The 20,884-nt window shown below is 36.5% G+C and overlaps 1 protein-coding gene across 1 annotated transcript in view; it reads right to left on the reverse strand.

Moving 5' to 3' along the window:
• The window catches only part of MEIKIN (meiotic kinetochore factor), a 142,165-nt gene that overhangs the window by 97,553 nt on the left and 23,728 nt on the right, over positions 1-20,884 (reverse strand). Inside the window, exons 6-8 of the mRNA XM_014345013.4 lie at positions 18,609-18,728; positions 13,646-13,685; positions 8,593-8,657 (exon numbers count right to left, since the gene is read on the reverse strand). Of these exons, the coding sequence (XP_014200499.1) occupies positions 8,593-8,657; positions 13,646-13,685; positions 18,609-18,728 (225 nt within the window). The remainder of the gene's footprint in view (positions 1-8,592; positions 8,658-13,645; positions 13,686-18,608; positions 18,729-20,884) is intronic.

Consider the following 20,884-nt stretch of genomic DNA (forward strand, 5'->3'; position numbering starts at 1 on the left):
TCCCCAAACTCACTAGAGAGGCCAACGTTCAAATTCAGGACAAGCAGAGAACCCCTGCAAAATACTAGATAAGAAGACCAGTCTCAAGACACACAGTCATCAGATTCTCCAAGGTCAAAATGAAAGAAAAAATGTTAAATTCAGCTAGAGTGAAGGGGCAGGTCACCTACAAAGGAAATCCCATTAGGCTAACAGCAGACCTATCAGCAGAAACCCCATAAGCCAGAAGAGAATGAGGGCCTATATTCAGCATTATAAAAGAAAATAATTTTCAACCAAGAATTTCATATCCAGCCAAACCAAGCTTCACAAGCAAAGGAGAAATAAGATCCTTTTCAGACAAATTTGTTAGCACAAGACCTGCCTTACAACTGGTCCTGAAGGGAGTGCTAAATATGGAAAAGAAAGACCATTACCAGCCACTACAAAAACACACTTAAGTACATAGCCAAGTGACACTACAAAGCAACCACACAAACAAGTATGCATAATAACCAACTAACAACATGACAAAAGGACCAAATCCACACATATCAATATTAACCTTGAATGTAAATGAGCTAAATACTCCCAATTAAAAGGCACAGAGTGGCAAGTTGGATAAAGAAACAAAACCCAACAGTATGCTGTCTTCAAGAGATCCATCTCACATACAATGACACTCACACACTCAAAGTAAAGGGATGAAAAAAAAAAATCTACGAAGCCAATTTAAAAAAAAAACCAAAAAACAAAAAAATAACGGAAAAAAAGCAGATGCTGCTATTCTCATTTTGGACAAAACAGACTTTAACCAAGATAAAAAAAAGACAAAGAAGGGCATTACATAATCTAAGAAGGGCATTATGGGGCTCAATTCAACAAGAAGACCTATCTTTCCTAAATATATATGCACCTAACACAGGAGCACCCAGATTCATAAAGCAAGTTCTTAGAGACCTATGAAGAGATTTAGAAAACCACAGAATAATAATGGGACATTTAAACACCCACTGACAGTATCAGACAGATTGTCAAGGCAGAAAACTAACAAAGATATTCTGAGCCTTAACACAACACTTGACCAAATGGATCTAATAGACATCTACAGAACTCTCCACCCCAAACCAACAGAATACACATTCTCCTTATATGCACATGGCAAATACTGATCACAAAGTCAGGTACAAAAGAATCTTCAGCAAATTTCAAAAGAAATGAAATCATACCAACCACTCTCTCAGACCACAGAGCAATAAAAATAGAAATAACTGCTAAGAAAATTGCTCAAAATCATACAATTATTGACCTAATTTACACTCCCAATAGTGTAAAAGTATTAAAGACAGTGTGGCGATTCCTCAAGGATCTAGAATCAGAACTACTATTTGACCCAGCAATCCCATTATTTGGTATATACCCAAAGGATTATAAATCATACTACTATAAAGACACATGCACACGTATGCTTATTGCAGCACTGTTCACAATAGCAAAGACTTGGAACCAACCCAAATGCCCATCAATGATAGGCTGGATTAAGAAAATGTGGCACATATACACCATGGAATACTATGCAGCCATAAAAAATGATGAGTTCATGTCCTTTGCAGGGACATGGATGAAGCTGGAAACCATCATTCTCAGCAAACTGACACAGAAACAGAAAACCAAACACCACATGTTCTCACTTATAAGCTGAACAATGAGAACACATGGACACAGGGAGGGGAACATCACACACCAGGGCCTGTCGGGGGGTTGGAGGATAGGGGAGGAATGGCATTAGGAGACATACCTAATGTAGATGAAGGGTTGATGGGTGCAGCAAACCACCATGTGTATACCTATGTAACAAACCTGCACGTTCTGCACATGTATCCCAGAACTTAAAGTATAATTTTTTAAAAAGTGAAAAAAAACGCATACAATTAAATGGAAATTTAAAAAACCTGCTCCTGAATGACTTCTGGGTAAATAATGAAATTAAGGCACAAATCAATAACTTTTTTGAAACTAATGAGGAAAAAGATACAACATACCAGACTCTCTGGGACATAGCCAAAGCAATGTAAGAGGGAAGTTTATAGCACTAAAAGCTCACATCAAAAAGTCAGAAATAACTCAAATTAACAACCTAACACCGCAACTAGAGGAACTAGAAAAACAAGAGCAAATCAACCCCAAAGCTACCAGAAGACAATAAATAACCAAAATCAGACTAAAGGAAACTAAGATGAAAAAAAACATACAAAACATCAATGAATCAGGGGCTACTTCTCTAAAAGAATTAATCTGATAGACCACTAGCTAGATTAATAAAGAAAAGAAAGAGAAGAGCCAAATAAACACAATTAGAAATGACAAAGGAGACATTACCACTGACCCCACAGAAATACAAAAAACCCTCAGAGACTATTATAAACACCTCTATGCACACAAGCTAGAAAACCTAGAAGAAATGGATAAACACACAGACCAATAGAGAAACAAAATAGAGAACCCAGACATAACCACCAGATCTTTGACAAATCTACCAAAACAAGCAATGGGGAAAGGACCATTCCATAAATGGTGCTGGGATAACTGGCCAGCCATATGCAGAAGACTGAAACTGGAGATCCCTTCCTTACACCATAAACAGAAATTAACTCAAAATGGATTAAAGACGTATATCTAAGACTCAAAACTATCAAAACCCTGGAAAATAACCTAGGAAATACCACTCTGGACAAAGGACATGGCAAAGACTTCATAACAATGATGCCAAAAGAAATTGCTATGAGAGCAAAAATGACAAATGGGACCCAATTAAACTAAAGAGCTTCTGCACAGCAAAAGAAACTATCAACAGAATCAACAATCTACAGAATGGGAGAAAATATTTGCTAACTATGCATCTGACAAAGGTCTAATATCAGAATCTATAAGGAATTTAAACAAATTTATAAGCAAAGAACCATTCCATTAAAAAGTGGGCAAAGGACATGAACAGACACTCTTCAAAAGAAGACATACACACGACCGACAAACATGCAAAAATGCTCGACATCACTAATCATTAGAGAAATGCAAATCAAAACCACAATGATACCATCTCACACTAGTCAGAATGACTATTATTAAAAAGTAAAAAAATAACAGATACTGACAAAGTTGCAGAGAAAACAGAATGCTTATATACTGTTAGTGGGAGTGTAAATTATTTCAACCATTGTGGAAAGCAGTGTGGTAATTCCTCGAACAGCTAAAAACAGAACTACCATTTGACCCAGCAATCCCATTATTGGGTATATACCCAAAGGAATATAACTTATTCTACCATAAAGTCACATACAAGCATATATTTATCACAGCATTATTCACAATAGCAAAGACATGGAATCAACCTAAATGTTCATCAATGGTAGACTGGAGAAAAAAATGTGGTACATATACACCATGGAATGCTATGCAGTCATACAAAAGAATAAGAATATGTCCTCAGCAGCAACGCAGATAAATCTGGAGGCCATTATTCTAAGCAAACTAATACAGGAACAGAAAACCAAACACTGCACAGTCTCACTTATAAGTGGGACCTAAACATTGGGTATATATGGACAGAAAGAAGGAACAACAGACACTGGGGCCTACTTGAGGGTGAGAGGAGGGTGACTATTGAAAAAGTACCTATCAGGTACTATGCTTATTACATAGATGAAGAAATAATCTGCACACCAAACTACTGCGACGGACACACAATTTATCTACATAACAAATTAGATACGTGTACACCTGAATCTAAAATAAAAGATAAAAAATAACGAGGAATTTTGGAAACTAACAAACACATGAAAATTAAACAATATGCTCCTGAATGACTAGTGAGTCAATGAAGAATTAAGAAGGAAACTGAAAATATTCTTGAAACAAATCACAATGGAAATACAACATACCAAAACCTACAGGCTACAGTGAAAGCAGTACTAACAGGGAAATTTACAGTTACAAATGCTTATATCAAAAAGAATAAAAACTTCAAATAAACAACCTAACAATGCATCTAAAAGAATTAAAAAAGAGCAAACCAAACCCAAAATTAGTAGAAGAAATAAAAAAGATCAGAGCAGAAACAAATGAATTCGAAAACAATACAAAAAAGCAAAGAAACAAAAAATTGGTTTCTTGTAAAAAAAAAAAAAAGACAAACCTGTAGCCAGACTAAGAAACAAGAGAGAAAACCCAATTAAATAAAATCAGAGATGAAAAGGGAGACATTACAACTGATACTGCAGACATTCAAAGGATCATTAGTATCTACTATGAGCAACTACATGCCAGGAGACATATGCAATCTAGTATGACTGAACCATGAAGCAACCCAAAACCTTGAGCCGGGCAGGTGGCTCACGCCTGTAATCCCAGCACTTTGGGAGGCCAAGGTGGGCGGATCACGAAGTCAGGAGTTCGAGACCAGCCTGACCAACATGGTGAAACCCCATCTCTACTAAAAATACAAAAATTAGCCGGGCGTGGTGGCATGCGCCTGTAATCCCAGTTACTCAGGAGGCTGAGGCAAGAGAGTCACTTGAACCCGGGAGTCAGAGGTTGCAGTGAGCTGAGATTGTGCCACTGCACTCCAGCCTGGGCAACAGAGTGAGACTCCATCTCCAAATAAATAAATAAATAAATAAATAAATAAATCCAAAACCTGAACAGGACAATACAAGTAACAAGATTGAAGCTATAATAAAAAGTCTCCCGGTAAAGAAAATTCCAGGACCTAGTGACTTCACTGTTGAATTCTACCAAATATTTAAAGAAGAACTAATACCAATCCTACTCAAACTGTTCCAAAAAATAGAGGATGAGGGAATACCGCCAAACTCATTCAATGCTATCAGTATTACCCTGATACAAAAACCAGACAAAGACATATCAAAAAAAGAAAACTATAGGCCAATATCTCTGATGAATACTGATGTAAAAATCCTCAACAAAATAGCAAACTGAATTCAACAACATATTAAACAGATCATTCTTCAAGACCAAGTGAGATTTACCCCAGGGACGCAAGGATGGTTCAACCTATGCAAATCAATCAATATGATACATCATATCAACAGAATAAAGGAAAAAGACCATATGATCATTTAAATTATGCTAGAAAATCATGTGATAAAATTCAACATCCGTTCATGATAAAAATTCTCAAAACACTAGGTACAGAAGGAACATACCTCAATATAATAAAAGCCAATATATGACAGACCTACAGCTAGTATCATACTAAACGGGGAAAAACTGAAAGCCTTTCTTTGTAAACCTGGAAGAAGACACGATGCTCACTTTCACCATTATTATTCAACATAGTATCGGAAGTCTAGCTAGAGCAGTCAGACAAGAGAAAGAAATAAAGGGCATCCGAATTGTAAAGGAAGAAGTCAAATTATCTTTGTTTGCAGATGACATGGTCTTATACTTAAAAGAAAAACTAAAGATTCCACCAAAAAACTAGTAGAACTGATAAATAAATTAGCAAAGTTACTTGATACAAAATCAACATATAAAAATCAGTGGCATTTTCATATGCCAACTGTGAACAATCTGAAAAAGAAGTCAAGAAAGTAATACCATTTACAAGAGCAACAAATAAACTAAAATATCTAGGACTTAACCAAAGATCTGAAAGATCTCTACAATGAAAACTATGAAACACTGATTCAAGAAATTGAAGAAGACAGCAAAAAATTGGAAAGATATTCCATGTTCATGGACTGAAAGAATCAATATTGTCAATATGGCCACACTACCCAAAGCAATCTGTAGGTTTAATGCAATCCCTATCAAAATATCAATGAAATTCTTCCCACAAATAAAGTACTAAAATTTATATGGAACACAAAAGATCCAGAATAGTCAAAGCTAACCTGAGCAAAAATAACAAAACTGAGAAATCACATTACGTGACTTTAAATTATACTATGGCGCTACAGTAACCCAAACAGCATGGTACTGGCATAAAAAACAGACACATAGACCAAGGAATCAGAAAAGAGAACCCATAGATAAATCTATACATCTACACTGAACTCATTTTTTACAAAGGTGCCAAGGACATTCTTTGGGGAAGGGCTAGTTTCTTTAACATGGTGCTTGGAAAACTGGATAGCTACATGAAAAAGAATGAAACTAGACCCTTGTCTGTTGCCATATACAAACATCAAATTAAAATGGATTAAAAACTTAAATCTAAGACCTCAGACTATGAAACTACTACAAGAAAACATTGGGGAAAGTCTCTAGGACATTGGGCTGGGCAAAGATATCTTGAGTAATACCCCACAAACACAGGCAACCAAAGCAAAATTACAAATGAGATCACATCAAGTTAAAATGCTTCTGCACAGCAAAGGAAACAATCAATAAAGTGAAGTGACAACCCATAGAATGGGGGGAAATATTTGCAAACTACTCCACCTAATTAGGGATTAATAACCAGAATATATAAGGAGCTCACACAACTCTATAGGAAAAACAAAAATCTGATAATCCAATTAAAAATGAGTAAAAGACCTAAACAGACATTTCTCAAAAGAAGACATACAAATGGCAAATAGGTCTATGAGAAGGTGCTCAACATCACTGATCATCAGAGAAATGCAAATCAAAACTACAATGTCATATCATCTTACCCCAGTTAAAATGGTGTTTATCCAAAAGTCAGGCAATAACATGCTGGTGAGGATGTGGAGAAAAGGGAACCCTCGTATACTGTTGGTGAGAATGTACATTAATATAACCACTAAGGAGAACTGTTTGGAGCTTCCTCGAAAACATAAAAATAGAGATATCATACGATCCAGCAATCCTACTGCTGAGTATATATGCAAACAAAAGGAAATCAGTGTATCAAAGAGGTATCTGCACTCCCGCATTTGTTTCAGCACTATTCACAACAGCCAAGATTTGGAAGCAACCTAAGTGTCCATCAACAGATGAATGGATAAAGAAAATGTGGTACATAAACACAATGGAGTACTATTCAGCCTTAAAAAAGAATGAGATCCTGTCATTTACAACAACATGAATGAAACTGAAGGTCATTATGATAAGTGAAATAAACCAGGCACAGAAGGACAAATATCACTTATTCTCACTTATTTGTGGGATCTAAAATAAAAACAATTGAACTCGTGGAGATAGAGAATAGAAGGATGGTTATCAGAGGCTGAGAAGGATAATTGGGGAGGGGGAGTGGTTTGTAGGGAAGGTGGGGATGGTTAATGGGTACAAAAAAATAGAAAGAATGAATAAGACCTAGTATTTGCTAGCACAACAGCATGACTGTAGTAAAAAATAATTTAATTATACATTTAAAAATAACTAAAAGAGTATAACTGTATTATTTGTAACACAAAGGATAAATGCTTGAGGGCATGGATACCCTACTTACCCTGATGTGATTATTATGCATTGCATGCCTGTATTAAAATATCTCATGTAAGCCATAAATATATACACCATCTATGTATCCACAAATATTAATAATAAAAAAATTGTAAAAAGAAATGTGTAAAAAAAAATCTCTAGAGTAAGAAGTGGCTTATTTAATTTTAAATTTTAAGTTACCATATAAAAGTAAGAATACAGAAACATACAGAATTCAAGAATCACTATTCTGCCCTACCACCAAGCTTTGTAAATATTTTCCACAGCTAAAGCAACACTTTTTATTCGGCAAAACCTAGGTAAAATCATGGTTGTTTTTGGTACACTTACCACTTTCCCTTTAATTAGTGCTCATCTGTTATTCACACATTCCCTTATTCTTTGATCTGTAAAACAAATCCTTCTTCCAATGCTAACCCCCCGGGGTAGAAGGTATTGCTCCTTCCAAGGATTTTGTGCTTTTACAAGATTAGTTTTTATCACTAGACTAATTTTGCTTAGAACAGAAAGTATATTAATTGTTTTATACCTACAGTTCCTAACAATGTGTGGCATTTAGTAAATGCTCATTAAGATAACTTCTTAAAATGAAGATTATGCAAATATATATTCATACAAACATTTACAACCATCAAGAGCAAAATCAGCAATTCTTCAAGTTTACTCTCAAATGGATGCTATAAAACTTGATGTAGGAAATATAGAAAAATATGAGATACAGCAGAGGTTAATAAGGATGTAAATGTCTTGCTAAATTTATCCTAATAGTAAACTACATAAGGGTTTGCAAGACACTTTGCTTATCCCTTTATTTTTCAATCATTATGCATAACTACAATATATGTTTACTTATTGTCCTCTCCTATAACTGAAATCTACAAGGGGAGGAAAAGTGTATCACTTCCACTAGTATATATAACAATATCTAGTATGGAGTTCATATTCATTAAATGTTTATTAAATGAATAAATGATTGATGCTGTGGGGATAGCTAAGACCAACTTTCTGATCCCACATATCTTCATTTCCTAAATACAACCATGCTAAAACGTACTCGGTTCACTGGGCTACTAACTTTGTTAATGCATGTTGCAGGTAGCAAAAATAAATACAGAATCATGTGTTTTAACATAAATATTACAATTACTACATAAAATAATTAGTTTCATTATTTATTACCTGATTCTGAATTTGAAGCACACTTTGCTTTTGGAGAAACATTTTGATCTGCTACTGTCATCACTCTATAACAAGAACAAACTAGTTAGTGGTATTTTCTAAATCCTTCAGTAACTTTCAAAAACCCTCAAATAATATTTAAAATAAAGATATTTATTTGAGATTAATTATCCTGTGGGAAAATATACAGTTGCTTAGAAAAATGTTATGGTATTTATATGAACAAATAGTTTAATAAAAAAGGCAATATATTTATACATTTATGAGTGTGAAACAATATGCGTAGAGGACAGGGCATAGTCTTTAGAATAAGACAGACCTTGCTTTAAACTCCAGTTCCACTACTCACACTTGAGTGGCCTTTGGAAAGCTACTTAGCCTGTCTTGAGTCTTGGTTACCTCATTTATGCAAAAGGGATAGCAATCATGTTTCCTAAGATTCTTGTGGAAAGAATTTTAAGATACATGGCAGATTGATTATTATTATTATTATATTATTATTATTATTATTGAGAGAGGGTCTTGCTCTGTTACCCAGGCTAGACTGCAGTAAAAGATTTTTTTGAAATTAATATCCTGGGGTTTTTTTTTTGTACTTCTACAAACTAGACCACCCCCAGTTCTATCTAAATGTGTAGGAAAGGACTAGCTATCACAAAAGGAATAAATAAGAAAGGATCAAAGCTCAGCCTCTGACCACAAAAATGGGATTTCTGAGTCCGTAGCAAGAAGATGCAGTTGAAAACCAAATGTGAGAAGGGAATTTTCTAAATTCCTACACTGATTAATTGAATAGTTGAACTCAGTAAACAGAAACAATTTTATTCTTTCATATTTCCTTTTAAACGTATCCTGTCAAAATAGTACCTTCTTGCCTCTGAATGAACTTTCAGGTAGATTTCTTTTTACTAACACCTTTCTGGCATTCTCTTGTAACAGGTAGCTATTTTTAGGTAACACAAAGTTCAGTGTAATATTACAAATCCAAACTCTCCTTATGCAATTTAAATTTTTTCCTTTTCTCAGCTTAGGCATGATTTAGACTCAGAATATGCTGTGGGAAGAGCAACCACCATTGGTTTCATCTCTGTTTCTTGTTCTTTTCCCTTGCCTATTTGGAAACTACACTTTGGGTTCCTCTGGCAGTGAATTATAGGAAAGGAGTTTTAGAAATGTACAGGAAAGTCTTTCTCAATCTTGACTGACACAGTTATGTGCCATTGGTATCTCTGGGATATGACACGTAATCAAATGTGGACTCTTTTAAACTTGAAGTATTCTGAAGGGTTCGTTGGAGGTTTACCTATCACTGGAGCTCTACCTATCACTGGAGCTCTCTCACTTGCTGCTTTTTATCATCTCCTCAGCTTTTGCCTTTGATGATAGAACCTCCAACTGCTTTTGAGTGAGGTTACTTCATCCTTTGCAGGAAGTCATATTGGGCATAATCCCTTTCAAGATGATCATAATTAGCCCCCTTCTATGGAATCCATATTTGGTCTATTGGCATTATGCACAAATCTTTGTCATGTCAAACTGTGAAAGTATATCTAGCTTCCTCTTTATTCTGCCATTCCAAAGCACCTAACAGACCCTCTTTGCCTTTGGACCTTTCGAGTATGAGTCAGAAACTAACTCCCAGTGACATATGTTGAACCTTCCAAATGGTTCTCTTGGAGCTTCCTTTCTTGTGTTGAGGTGAGGGAGAAGACTCCTCGCTCCATGTGACACCAATATATAGCTCTTATCAAAGAAACACGCGTTCTTGGACTTTTCATCCTCTCCATGTATTCTTAGCCTTTTCTTAGTTTGGAGATGAGTAATAAGCTAATGCTGGTAGAATTGGGTTTTGACTTCACCTTTTACAAACTCCACATAGATAATTCTACACAGAATAAGGAATGGGGGTACTTGTCAACGATTTGTGTTCATCAGTAAGGCCACTGTCCAAACTCTAAGACAACATGAAAACCACATTTAACATTTTGCTACATTCCTCAAGTTCCTATTAACATATGTAAGTTAAAATACAACTACAGAGTTCTATTAGCCATTGCTATGGTTTGAATGTTTGTCCCCTCCAAAATTCGTGTTGAAATTTAATAGCCAATGTGGCAGTATTGAGAGACAGGGTCTTTAAGAGGTGACTGGATCATGAGGGCTCTGCCTTCATAAATGGATTAAGCCATTCATGGATTAATGGAGTAATGGATTAATATGTTATCATGGGAATGGTACGATTGGCTTTACAAGAGGAAAAAGAGAGACCTGAGCTACCATGTTCAGTCCCTTTGCTATGTGATGCCCTGTGCCACCTCGGGACTCTGCAGAGAGTCCCCATCAGCAAGAAGCCCTCACTAATTGCAGCCTTGACCTTAGAATTCTTAGCCTCCATAACTGTAAGAAATAAATTCCTAGCCAGGCATGGTGGCACATGCCTGTAGTCCTATTTACTCAGGAGGCTGAGGCTGGAGGATCACTTGAACCCAGGAGTTCGAGGTTACAGTGAGCTATGATGGTGCCACTGCACTCCAGCCTGGGCAACAGAGTAAGACTCTGTCACAAAAAAAAAAAAAAGAAAGAAAGAAAGGAAAGAAGGAAGGAAGGAAGAAGGATGGACAGACAGATGGAAGGAAGGGGGGGAGAGAGAGAAAGAGGAGAAAAAGAAAAGAAAAAGAAAAAGGGAGGGGAGGGGAAGGGGAAGGGGGAAGAGGGAAGGGGGAAGAGAAGGGAAGGAAAGGAAAGGAAAGGAAAGGAAAGGAAAGGAAAGGAAAGGAAAGGAAAGGAAAGGAATTCTTTTTCTTTATAATATAATTACCCCCAGTTTCAGGTATTTTGTAATAAGCAACAGAAAACAGACTAAGACAACCATATGATACAGAAAAAGCTAAGGAAGTTAACAAAGATAGATCTCTCCTCCACACCTTCCAGTCTAGAGCATTATTAGAAAGAGAAGGGGGACAAAGACTTAGAAAACAAGCAGACAATGGGAGCTGACTTTTCTCCCTCAAGGCCCAAATATGCAGATAGGGGTAATAAATGGGAAGATGACATTAGAAGAGATGAAGAGAAAGCCAAAAGAAGAGGGAGTATGTACTAACTCCCTGTTTAGAACTCTAGGAGATGTCCACACAGGGTGGAAACAACATAACAAGAAGAGCTGGGGATGTTCAGGCAGAGAGGGGGCATCAGTTAGCTCTCCTGAGATTCTTTTAATTCCTGGGCATTAAGAACAAGTTCTCAAGGTTCCATACACCAAGGGCAATGAAGAAAGTGGTCAAATTTACAGCCAAAACACCTGGCATAGGTGTGCTGTGGTGAAGTGACTCTACTACAAAGGTTGTGGAAAGCCACCCAGTCAAAGTCTGGATATAGGACTTCAATGAGACTCAAAGGGTTTGAGAAAACAACAAAAACCAAGGTGAGGTAAAATCAGCAATGGAGGACCTCAGGTCCTAAATAAGGCCTTAAGTTTACGAGTCAATGATTTTTGCAGTGGAGCCCAGACCAGGTATAGAACCAGTCTAGAAGCCTTGCAGCATGTATCAGTAAAAATCCAGAGACAGCTTATGGGATTCCAGATACCCTCAGATCCCAACCTTACCCTTTCCCCAGCACCGCTACAAGGCTACATAAGGTCTGCCCCTATTCCTAAACACTTAACATTTAGGGTGACTATTTGTCCAAACTGAAACATTTCTGAGAGTACAAGGGTACTCTATTAAGAATTATGTCAGAAAAACAGGCATATACTGAAACTGCCCAGGCAGATAAAGGGATATGATTACCTACCAATATGCCATTCTCAGGACTATGGAATGGGGAGAAAATCCGAGATTCAGCATTTACCCAAAAAGGACTTCTAACCAGAAGTAAATGGATGACAGTAAGTAAGTTTAACTCATTATTTCCCAGCTAAATAGGGGAGAAGAGTGATGAGGGTTTAAGAGAAGTTTAGATGAGTTATTTAAAAAAAAAATACATGAAGCTATATTTTCTTTGCACATGTAAGTGGTAGGTTTTATTTTTCAAAGAGAGGTCAGTATTTAGGTGAGACAGGAAATAGTCTCAGATACACATAATCAAGTGTTTTATTACATTTGCTCCATTTCAATACATAGGCAACAGTCATTAAAGTGGATCTACAAAGAAGTTATCACAATATAAATAAAACCCCCTGTCTACATTAGCTACTATGTCAAAGTTGTAGGGGTTTTACTTTGTGAATGTGCTACTTAAATAAAGAGAATGCCAGATGTCTAGTAGATAATAGGCACTCAAATCTGGCATCATTATTATCCAAATACCATTCTATCCTCCTTAAGAATATATTACATTATAAATTGTGGAAGGAATTTTTTAAGTGAGTCCATCATCATCTCTGGTCACCTTAGTCATTTATATTTACAATTGTCACTGTCATTTACTGAAGGACAATTCACCCAAAAAAACAGTTAACAGATTTTCTTTTCTTCAGAAATTTCTCACCATTTAGATACAGGCATATTTATAAAGAGGCTATCATACTAACGCTACTCTCTTCTCACTCTACATTCTTTCCCAAGGAGACAACTATGCCTTCAGCCCAGGACTTTTCCCTTGCTCTCCAGGCTGGGCCATCCAATTTGTTGTTGGACATTTCCACTTCAAAGTGCTGTCGGTACCTCAGTATTACCCCAACCCACTCTTGCGTTTTCATTTGTGTTCCCTCACCTAGTGAACAAGTTTTCATCCAATTTCCTAAGTCAGAGGGCTGAGAGCCAACTTGGATTTCAACTTCTTCCAATCTGTCACTAAAAACTATTGACTATCCCTCTTGAATTTTTCTCAAACTTTTCCTTTTTGCTATCATTGCTGAGGGCAGAGATTTTGTTTTTAATCAATTTTGTTCACTACTATATCTCTAGCAATTACAACAGTCCTGACACATAGTGAGTCCTCAACAAATAATAAATGAACACCTGAGTTTGTGGACTAACAATCATATTTGCTATATAACTATTATAATACAGGGTTTCAGAAGCTCAACAATTTTAAAATTTTTAGTTCTTACGTTTTTCTATGGCATTTCTGATAGTCTTCTGAAGAGGTACCTAGGAAAGAAAATAAAAACAATCTATTAGAAATATAATTCGAAGGCAAAAATTAGGTAAAAATGAATATTTTCCCCCAAGTGCAGTTCATTTTTATAACTTTTTAAATATTGTTTTTATGTCTGCCACTTAAATTAGGTAAAAATATTTTCAAAATATCAAAGTAAAAAAATGTTGCAAAATTTTATGAGATACAGGAATCTCTCCCTTGTATTTGAATAGTTCTTTATAATTTTTGAAGTCTTTTCACGTGTGTTATCTTACTTGATTCTTACAACAATCCTGTCAGGTAAATATATCAATTTATTATCCCCATTTTACATATAAGAAAAAAATAACTGGTCAAATTACAAAACTAGGCCGGGCACAGTGGTTCACGCCTGTAATCCCAACACTTTTGGGGGCCGAGGCAGGTGGATCACCTGAGGTCAGGCGTTCAAGACCAGCCCGGGCAACATGGTGAAACCCCATCTCTACTAAAAACACAAAAATTAGCCGGCCGTGGCAGCATACGCCTGTAATCCCAGCTACTTGGGAGGCTGGGGCACGAGAATTGCTTGAAGCCAGGAGGTGGAGGCTGCAGTGAGCCGAGATTGCGCCACTGCACTCCAGCCTGGGCAAGAGTGATACTCCATCTCAAAAAAAAAAAAAATTAGAAAACTCATAGTCAAATACTAGTCCAGTATCAAATATATAGAAATGCATACTAATAGATTGATTAGTCAAGAAAATTTCTGCCAGCCAACATTTGACTGCCTCAGGTACATTAAGATATTACTAGGAATATAAAGAACCATGGGTATAGCTGTCTAAAGAAATTAAAACCTTTAGTTTCTGTGGTACTTTGCTTATGTTAGATTAGAATTTTTAAATCTCACCAATTAAGAGGAGACAAAGTGAATGATGCCTTTAAGCATTTCCTCAAAGGGAGGTTCTCAAAACATAAAAGGCTACAGTGGACCCTTATCATCTAGCATCTACTCTGTTTTTGCTGGTAACAGTCACCTCATTTTTTTTCCCCTGAGGGTCCAGGCATAGCCTATAACTCAATGCTGTGAGAGCCCTGCATCTCCCTGGACAAAGTGACTGGTTCAGGGTAAGGCATATAAACTAATGAAGCCCATGTGTAAGGTCCAGGACTTCAGTTCAAATTGTTGGGAAAGAGAAGCACTTTTTTCAATGTATTTGAGGCTGTGATTATGTAAGCCCAGAGCCAGCAAAAGTTGCTCTAAGAAGGGACTTGTCTGAGAGCATAACTGACATAGAGGGATCCTGAGCCAAGAGATAGAGAGGAAATGGATCCTACCGATATCATTTGAAACCCTGGATCAAGTTGCATTTGCACCTGATTTATTGCTGAATTTTTCAGGTACATGTGGTAACAAATTCCCTTTTTAACCTAATACTGTTAGATTTTTTGACATTTGCAATGGACAAGAATCCTAACCAAAGTATTTGCTAAAGAGACAGCCTGCTTCTTTGAGAATTTTATTTCAGTAAAGGAGTTGCCAAACTAAACATAACACAGAAAACAAGGCCTTCAAACACTGTAGAAATATGGCCATCCAGACAGCTATCAACTTTCCAATAAAGGACCCCTAACTCAATGTTCTTTGACTAATATGACCCTTTCTTAGTGGCAGGCTCTAATAGGTGGGATGACAATATCCATTCCTACTCCCCTTCTTCATTTTCCTTGCCTTCTACCACAATAGAGGATAGGAAAGCAAAATACTTGGTTTCTCAGCCTCCCTGGTGGTAGACAGATGCATGACCCAGTTCTGGCCAATAGACCAAAGTAGAAGTCAGCTGGGAATTTCTGGGAAAGCTTTTCTTCTTCCAATAAAAGAATACATGTGGGGCTACTCCTGCCCTCTCTCATTCTTTCTACCAAGAACATGGCTGTGACACCTAGAGTTTAGCAACCACCTTGCAACTATGGGGAACAAGCCAATACACTTGGTTGTATGTTGACATAAGGCCCTATGATCTTGATGATATTAGAGAACTGCTACACTAGCTCTGGGCTGGTATGGGAGAAACATAAACCCAATATGAATAAAAAATTTTTGCATGACAAAAAATACCATGAACAAAAAGACAACTGACAAACTGGGACAAAATATTCATAATATATACCACAGACAAAAGGCCAATATTCTTCAAATAAAAATGGCCCTTAAACATATGAAAAATGTTTAAACTCACATATAATCATGGAAATGCAAGTTAAAATAGCACAGAGATACCATTTGTCACCTATGAGAGTAGCAAAAATTAAAAAAAAAATGACAACACATTCTGTTGGTAAGGATATCATGAGACCAGCACTTTAACACACTGCTGTTGGGAATGCAAACTGTTATAATACTTCTGGAGGAAAATTTGGCAATATCCAATAAAATGATATATGCACTTACCTTTTGACCCAGCTATCCTACCTCTGGAAATCTACCTTGAAGACACACTGCCAATAACATGAAAATATATATCATAAGTTTACTCATTGCAGTATTGTTGATGGTGGCAAAATATTGGCGAAAAACCTAAATACCCAATTTATAGGTATTTTTGAATAAATAAAAGTACATCCACAGAGTGGAGTACTATGCAGCTGTAAAAAATAAAAGGAAGATCTTTATGTAAACCAATGTGGAGTGATTTCCAGTACACACTGTTAGGTGGAAAAATCAAAGTGAAAAAAGAGTAGCTATATAGCACGGTACCCTTCATGTAACAAAGAAGAGGATATAAAGAAATACATGGATATCTCCTGATTTGTACAAAAGAAACACAGGAAGGATAAGCCAAAAACGAAAAAGACCAGTTACCCACAGGGGGTAAATGAGAAAGGGGTAGAAAGAAGAGAAGAATGGTAGCTGGAAGAAGGAGAAAGTGACAATTTTCTGAGAATACCTTTTTATATAGCTATGACTCTTAAAACCATAGTAATATTTCATATTCCTGAATACATAAACAAAACCAAACAGGAAAGGTGAATGCAAAAGTGAATCAATAACAAATGAGTCTAGCTATACATATTACAAGTGAATAACTTCTCATATGCTAAGGGAGGTGGGGAGAAAATGAACTTACGTAACTTTGGAAAATTAGTATTTTGACTGGATGCTGTAATGCTAAAGACAAAAAGAACTGTATGCAAATGCTGTAATTTATTTACTAAATGTGTTTCTTACAGGAGCCTGGGTTAACACTTCTGAAACTACTCTATACATATATACTAGAAATAAATAAATAAATAAATAAATAAATAAATAAATAAATGAACGAATGATGAAAGTATTGGATTTCAAACCATAGAATAAATATCCATGAGTCTACACTGAATAAGTAATCAAATAAACAAACAAATGGCAGAAAAGAGAAAGTTCTTCTTTTACAGTAGAATTCCAATTAATAAAGGTAGCAGGAAAGAACAGAATAAAAAATCACCCTTGGACAAACATCACAGTAATAAAGGTTGAAGTCAGCTGGCTCCTCTGATGGCTGCTAAAATTAGTGAAATAAAGTTTGAGGAGAAACAGAGTTTACAGTCTCAAACTATCTTTTTGTAGATATTCAAAAATTACAAAGAGAAAACATAATCTTTAATTGGAGAAATTCAGCAGATACCACCTTAACTAAATGATGAAATTTACCATCACCACTAATAAGACATAATATTCTTCAAATAAAAATGGGGGGACATCATGAACCCTTTGATATGATATGATACACTGCAAAGGCACAACATCATTTCTGTGGTATTCTTACCAAAAACTGCATAACTTCATTCCTTTTTTTTTTTTTTTTTGAGAAGATCCTCATTCTGTCACCCTGGCAGAAGTTCAGTGGTACAAACGTGGCTCACTGTAGCCTTGACCTCCTGGGCTCAAGCAATCCTCTCATTCGCCCACCTCAGCCTCTTGAGTAGCTGGGACTATAGGCGTGCACCGTCACATCTGGCTCATTTTTTATTTTTTGTAGAGATAGAGGTCTCACTATGTTGCCCAGGCTGGTCTCAAACTCCTCGCCTCAAGCAGTCCTCCCACCTCAGTCTCCCAAAGTGCTGGGATTATAGGTGTTAGCCACTGCACCCAGCCATAACTTCATTCCTATCACGAGGAAACATCAAGACAAATCCCAACTAAGGGACATTCTACAAAATAACATCAGTAATCTGAAAGACTGAGGAACTATTACAAACTGCAGGAGACTAGGGAGAAACAACAATTAAATGCAACATGGGATCCAGGATAGGATCATGAAACAGAAAAAAAGAAAGACTAAATGAAAAGTCTAAAAATAGTTCAAAATAAAAAGTTATACAAGACTGAGTGCAATGGCTCATGCCTATAATCTCAGCACTTTGGAAGGCCAAGGTAGAAGAATTGCTTGAGGCCAGGAGTTTGAGACCAGCCTGGGCAATATAGCAAGACTCCATCTCTAGAAAAAATTGTTTAAATTAGCTTGATGTGCCCGGGAGCAGTGGCTCACACCTGTAATCCCAGCACTTTGGGAAGCCAAGGCAGGCAGATCACCTGAGGTCAGGAGTTCAAGACCAGCCTGGCCAACATGGTGAAACCCCATCTCTACAAAAATACAAAAATTAACTAGCTGTGGTGGCACGTGCCTGTAACCCCAGCTACTAGGGAAGCTGAGGCAGGAGAACTGCTTGAACCTGGGAGACAGAGGTTGCAGTGAGCCTAAATCATGCCACTGCACTCCAGCCTGGGCAACATAGTGAGACTCCATCTCAAAATAAATAAAAAAGTAAACTCATACATACTTATGCTATTATTAGATATTATCTGTAGCCAAAGGCAATCCAACTGATAGACTTAGCTTAGAAATCATTCAAGAGAAAAAATACTTTGCTTTTCCAACATAGATGAGAAATGTTCCCCTGTGTGTGCAACTCACTGAAAATTGCAGAGACATTTGAAAACTGTGGTGCCTTCTCTATTGCTACTGCTTTACTGGTATCCAGAAGAGTAGAATTCTTCCACTGCATGTGTTCTTCCAAGTTGGGACACTCCCAGTCTAAAACAGCAGAGAAGAAATAGTGTAAGACTTTGAACAACAGCCTACAAATGATGGGTTACTCCCTACCCCACCTTAGGCCCCCAGCCCATACTAAATGATGGTATTATATTTGAAGGTTTTGGATGAGACAGAAAAAAATAAGCCTTGATGGATCAATATAGTAAATAATCTATAGTCTATTCTGGTTCTCTTACCCTGCCTTCCTCTCTAGACTTTTCTACCATGCGGATTATTGATCTAAGAGACAGGTAGCACACATGTGAGCTGCCTGTTACATTTTATATATGTTATACCTATGTGCCATTAAAAATCGCATCACTAAATAACATACAGTCAGCCCTTTGTATTTATGAGTTCCACATTTGTGGATTCAACCAACCATGGACTGAAAATATTCAGGAAAAAAATTGCATCCATACTCAACATATACAGCCTTTTTTTTTCTTGTCATTATTTGCTAAACAATACAGTATAACAACTATTTACATAGCATTTACATTGTATTAAGTATTATAAGTAATTTAAAGATTATTTAAAGTATATAGGAGGATGTGTATAGGTTACATGCAAATACCATGCCATTTTATATCAGGGACTTCAGCATCCACAGATTTTGGTATCCAAGGGAGGTCTTGGAACCAACCCCCATGGATACCAAGGGACAACTGTATGTAAACTGCTATTACTTAATATCAGTTTTAAGCTTTCTAGTGACTTCCCACTATGGAATAAGGCTATTCCCTGTATATTCGCCCATCCCCCCCTTTCCTACCTCTCCCATTGTTCCCATATTGTTATATCATATATTAAGTTAGATCAATATTCATATAGACATATGATGATAAAATGTTATAAAAATGCTGTTTACTCTGGTGGTATATCAAAACCACCTTTTGTTTTTCCTGGAGTCAATACAAGTCCCTTTCCTCATCTGTTTAGTTTTATACACACACACACACACTTTTTTGAGACAGAGTCTTGCTCTGTCGCCCAGGCTAGAATGCAGTGGTGTGATCTTGGCTCACTGCAACCTCCGGTTCCTGGGTTTAAGTGATTCTCCTGTCTCAGACTCCTGAGTAGCTGGGATTACAGGCATCCACCACCACACCCGGCTAACATTTTATTTGTGTAGAGACAGTTTCGCCATGTTGGCCAGGCTTGTCTCGAACTCCTGACCTCAAGCAATCCGCCTGCCTCAGCCTCCCAAAGTGCTGTGATTACAGGTGTGTGCTACCACTCCTGGTCCCTCTATATTTTTAAATCTATTTAATCTCAAATGCTACCAAATTGCATAAATCCATTCCATTTATTCCACTCCCAGGTGTTTTAGAATTTCTAATGCTGTGCCTTGGTGTTTTTCATCTACTGTACTAGGCACACTATGGTCCTTTTAACCTGGAAACTCATAATTTATAGCTCGAAAAATGTTCTTGAATTATTTCTTAATAATTTTCTTCCCTTTTTTCTGTTATCTTTTCCTGGAACTCCTATTATTTGATGTTGGATTTCATATACTGTTCTTCTATCTTATATTTTTTTCCTCTAAATTTTAATCTTTTTTTTCTTTATTTTCTCCTCTTTTTTCCTCCTTTTTTTCTTATGATTTTTTTTTCTGGTAAATCTCAACTTAATATTTTAATCCTTTTACTGAGTTTTCCATTCTGCTTTTGCACTTCATTTTTCTTAGAACAGCCTCTTCTTCATAGCATCCTATTCTTATTTAACAGATAAAATACATATTTTCTTATCTCAATGAAGATTTTTAAAAATATTTTCCTCTCCTTGTTCCTATTTCTCCTTGATTCTTTTTCCTCCTACTTAATTTCCTTGTTTCAAGATTTTTTTAATTTTAAAAGTTTAAACATTTTAATATTTAAAATTATTTTTATAGTTAGAACACTTAACATGAGATCTACACTCAAACTTTTAAGTGTACAATCCAGTGTTGTTAACTAAAGGCACAGTGTTCTATAGCAGCTCTCTAGAGCTCAACTCCTACATGTGTAAGTGAAACTTAATACCCATTGATAGCAACTCCCAATTTTCCTCTCCTGCCAGATCCTGTCAAACATCATCCTACTCTCTGCTTCTATGAGTTTGGCTCTTTTAGATAACTCATATAAGTGGAAATATCAAGTATTCGACCCTCTGTG

This window comes from Pan paniscus, chromosome 4, assembly GCF_029289425.2.
Source record: "Pan paniscus chromosome 4, NHGRI_mPanPan1-v2.0_pri, whole genome shotgun sequence".
In the NCBI taxonomy this organism is placed as follows: domain Eukaryota; kingdom Metazoa; phylum Chordata; class Mammalia; order Primates; family Hominidae; genus Pan; species Pan paniscus.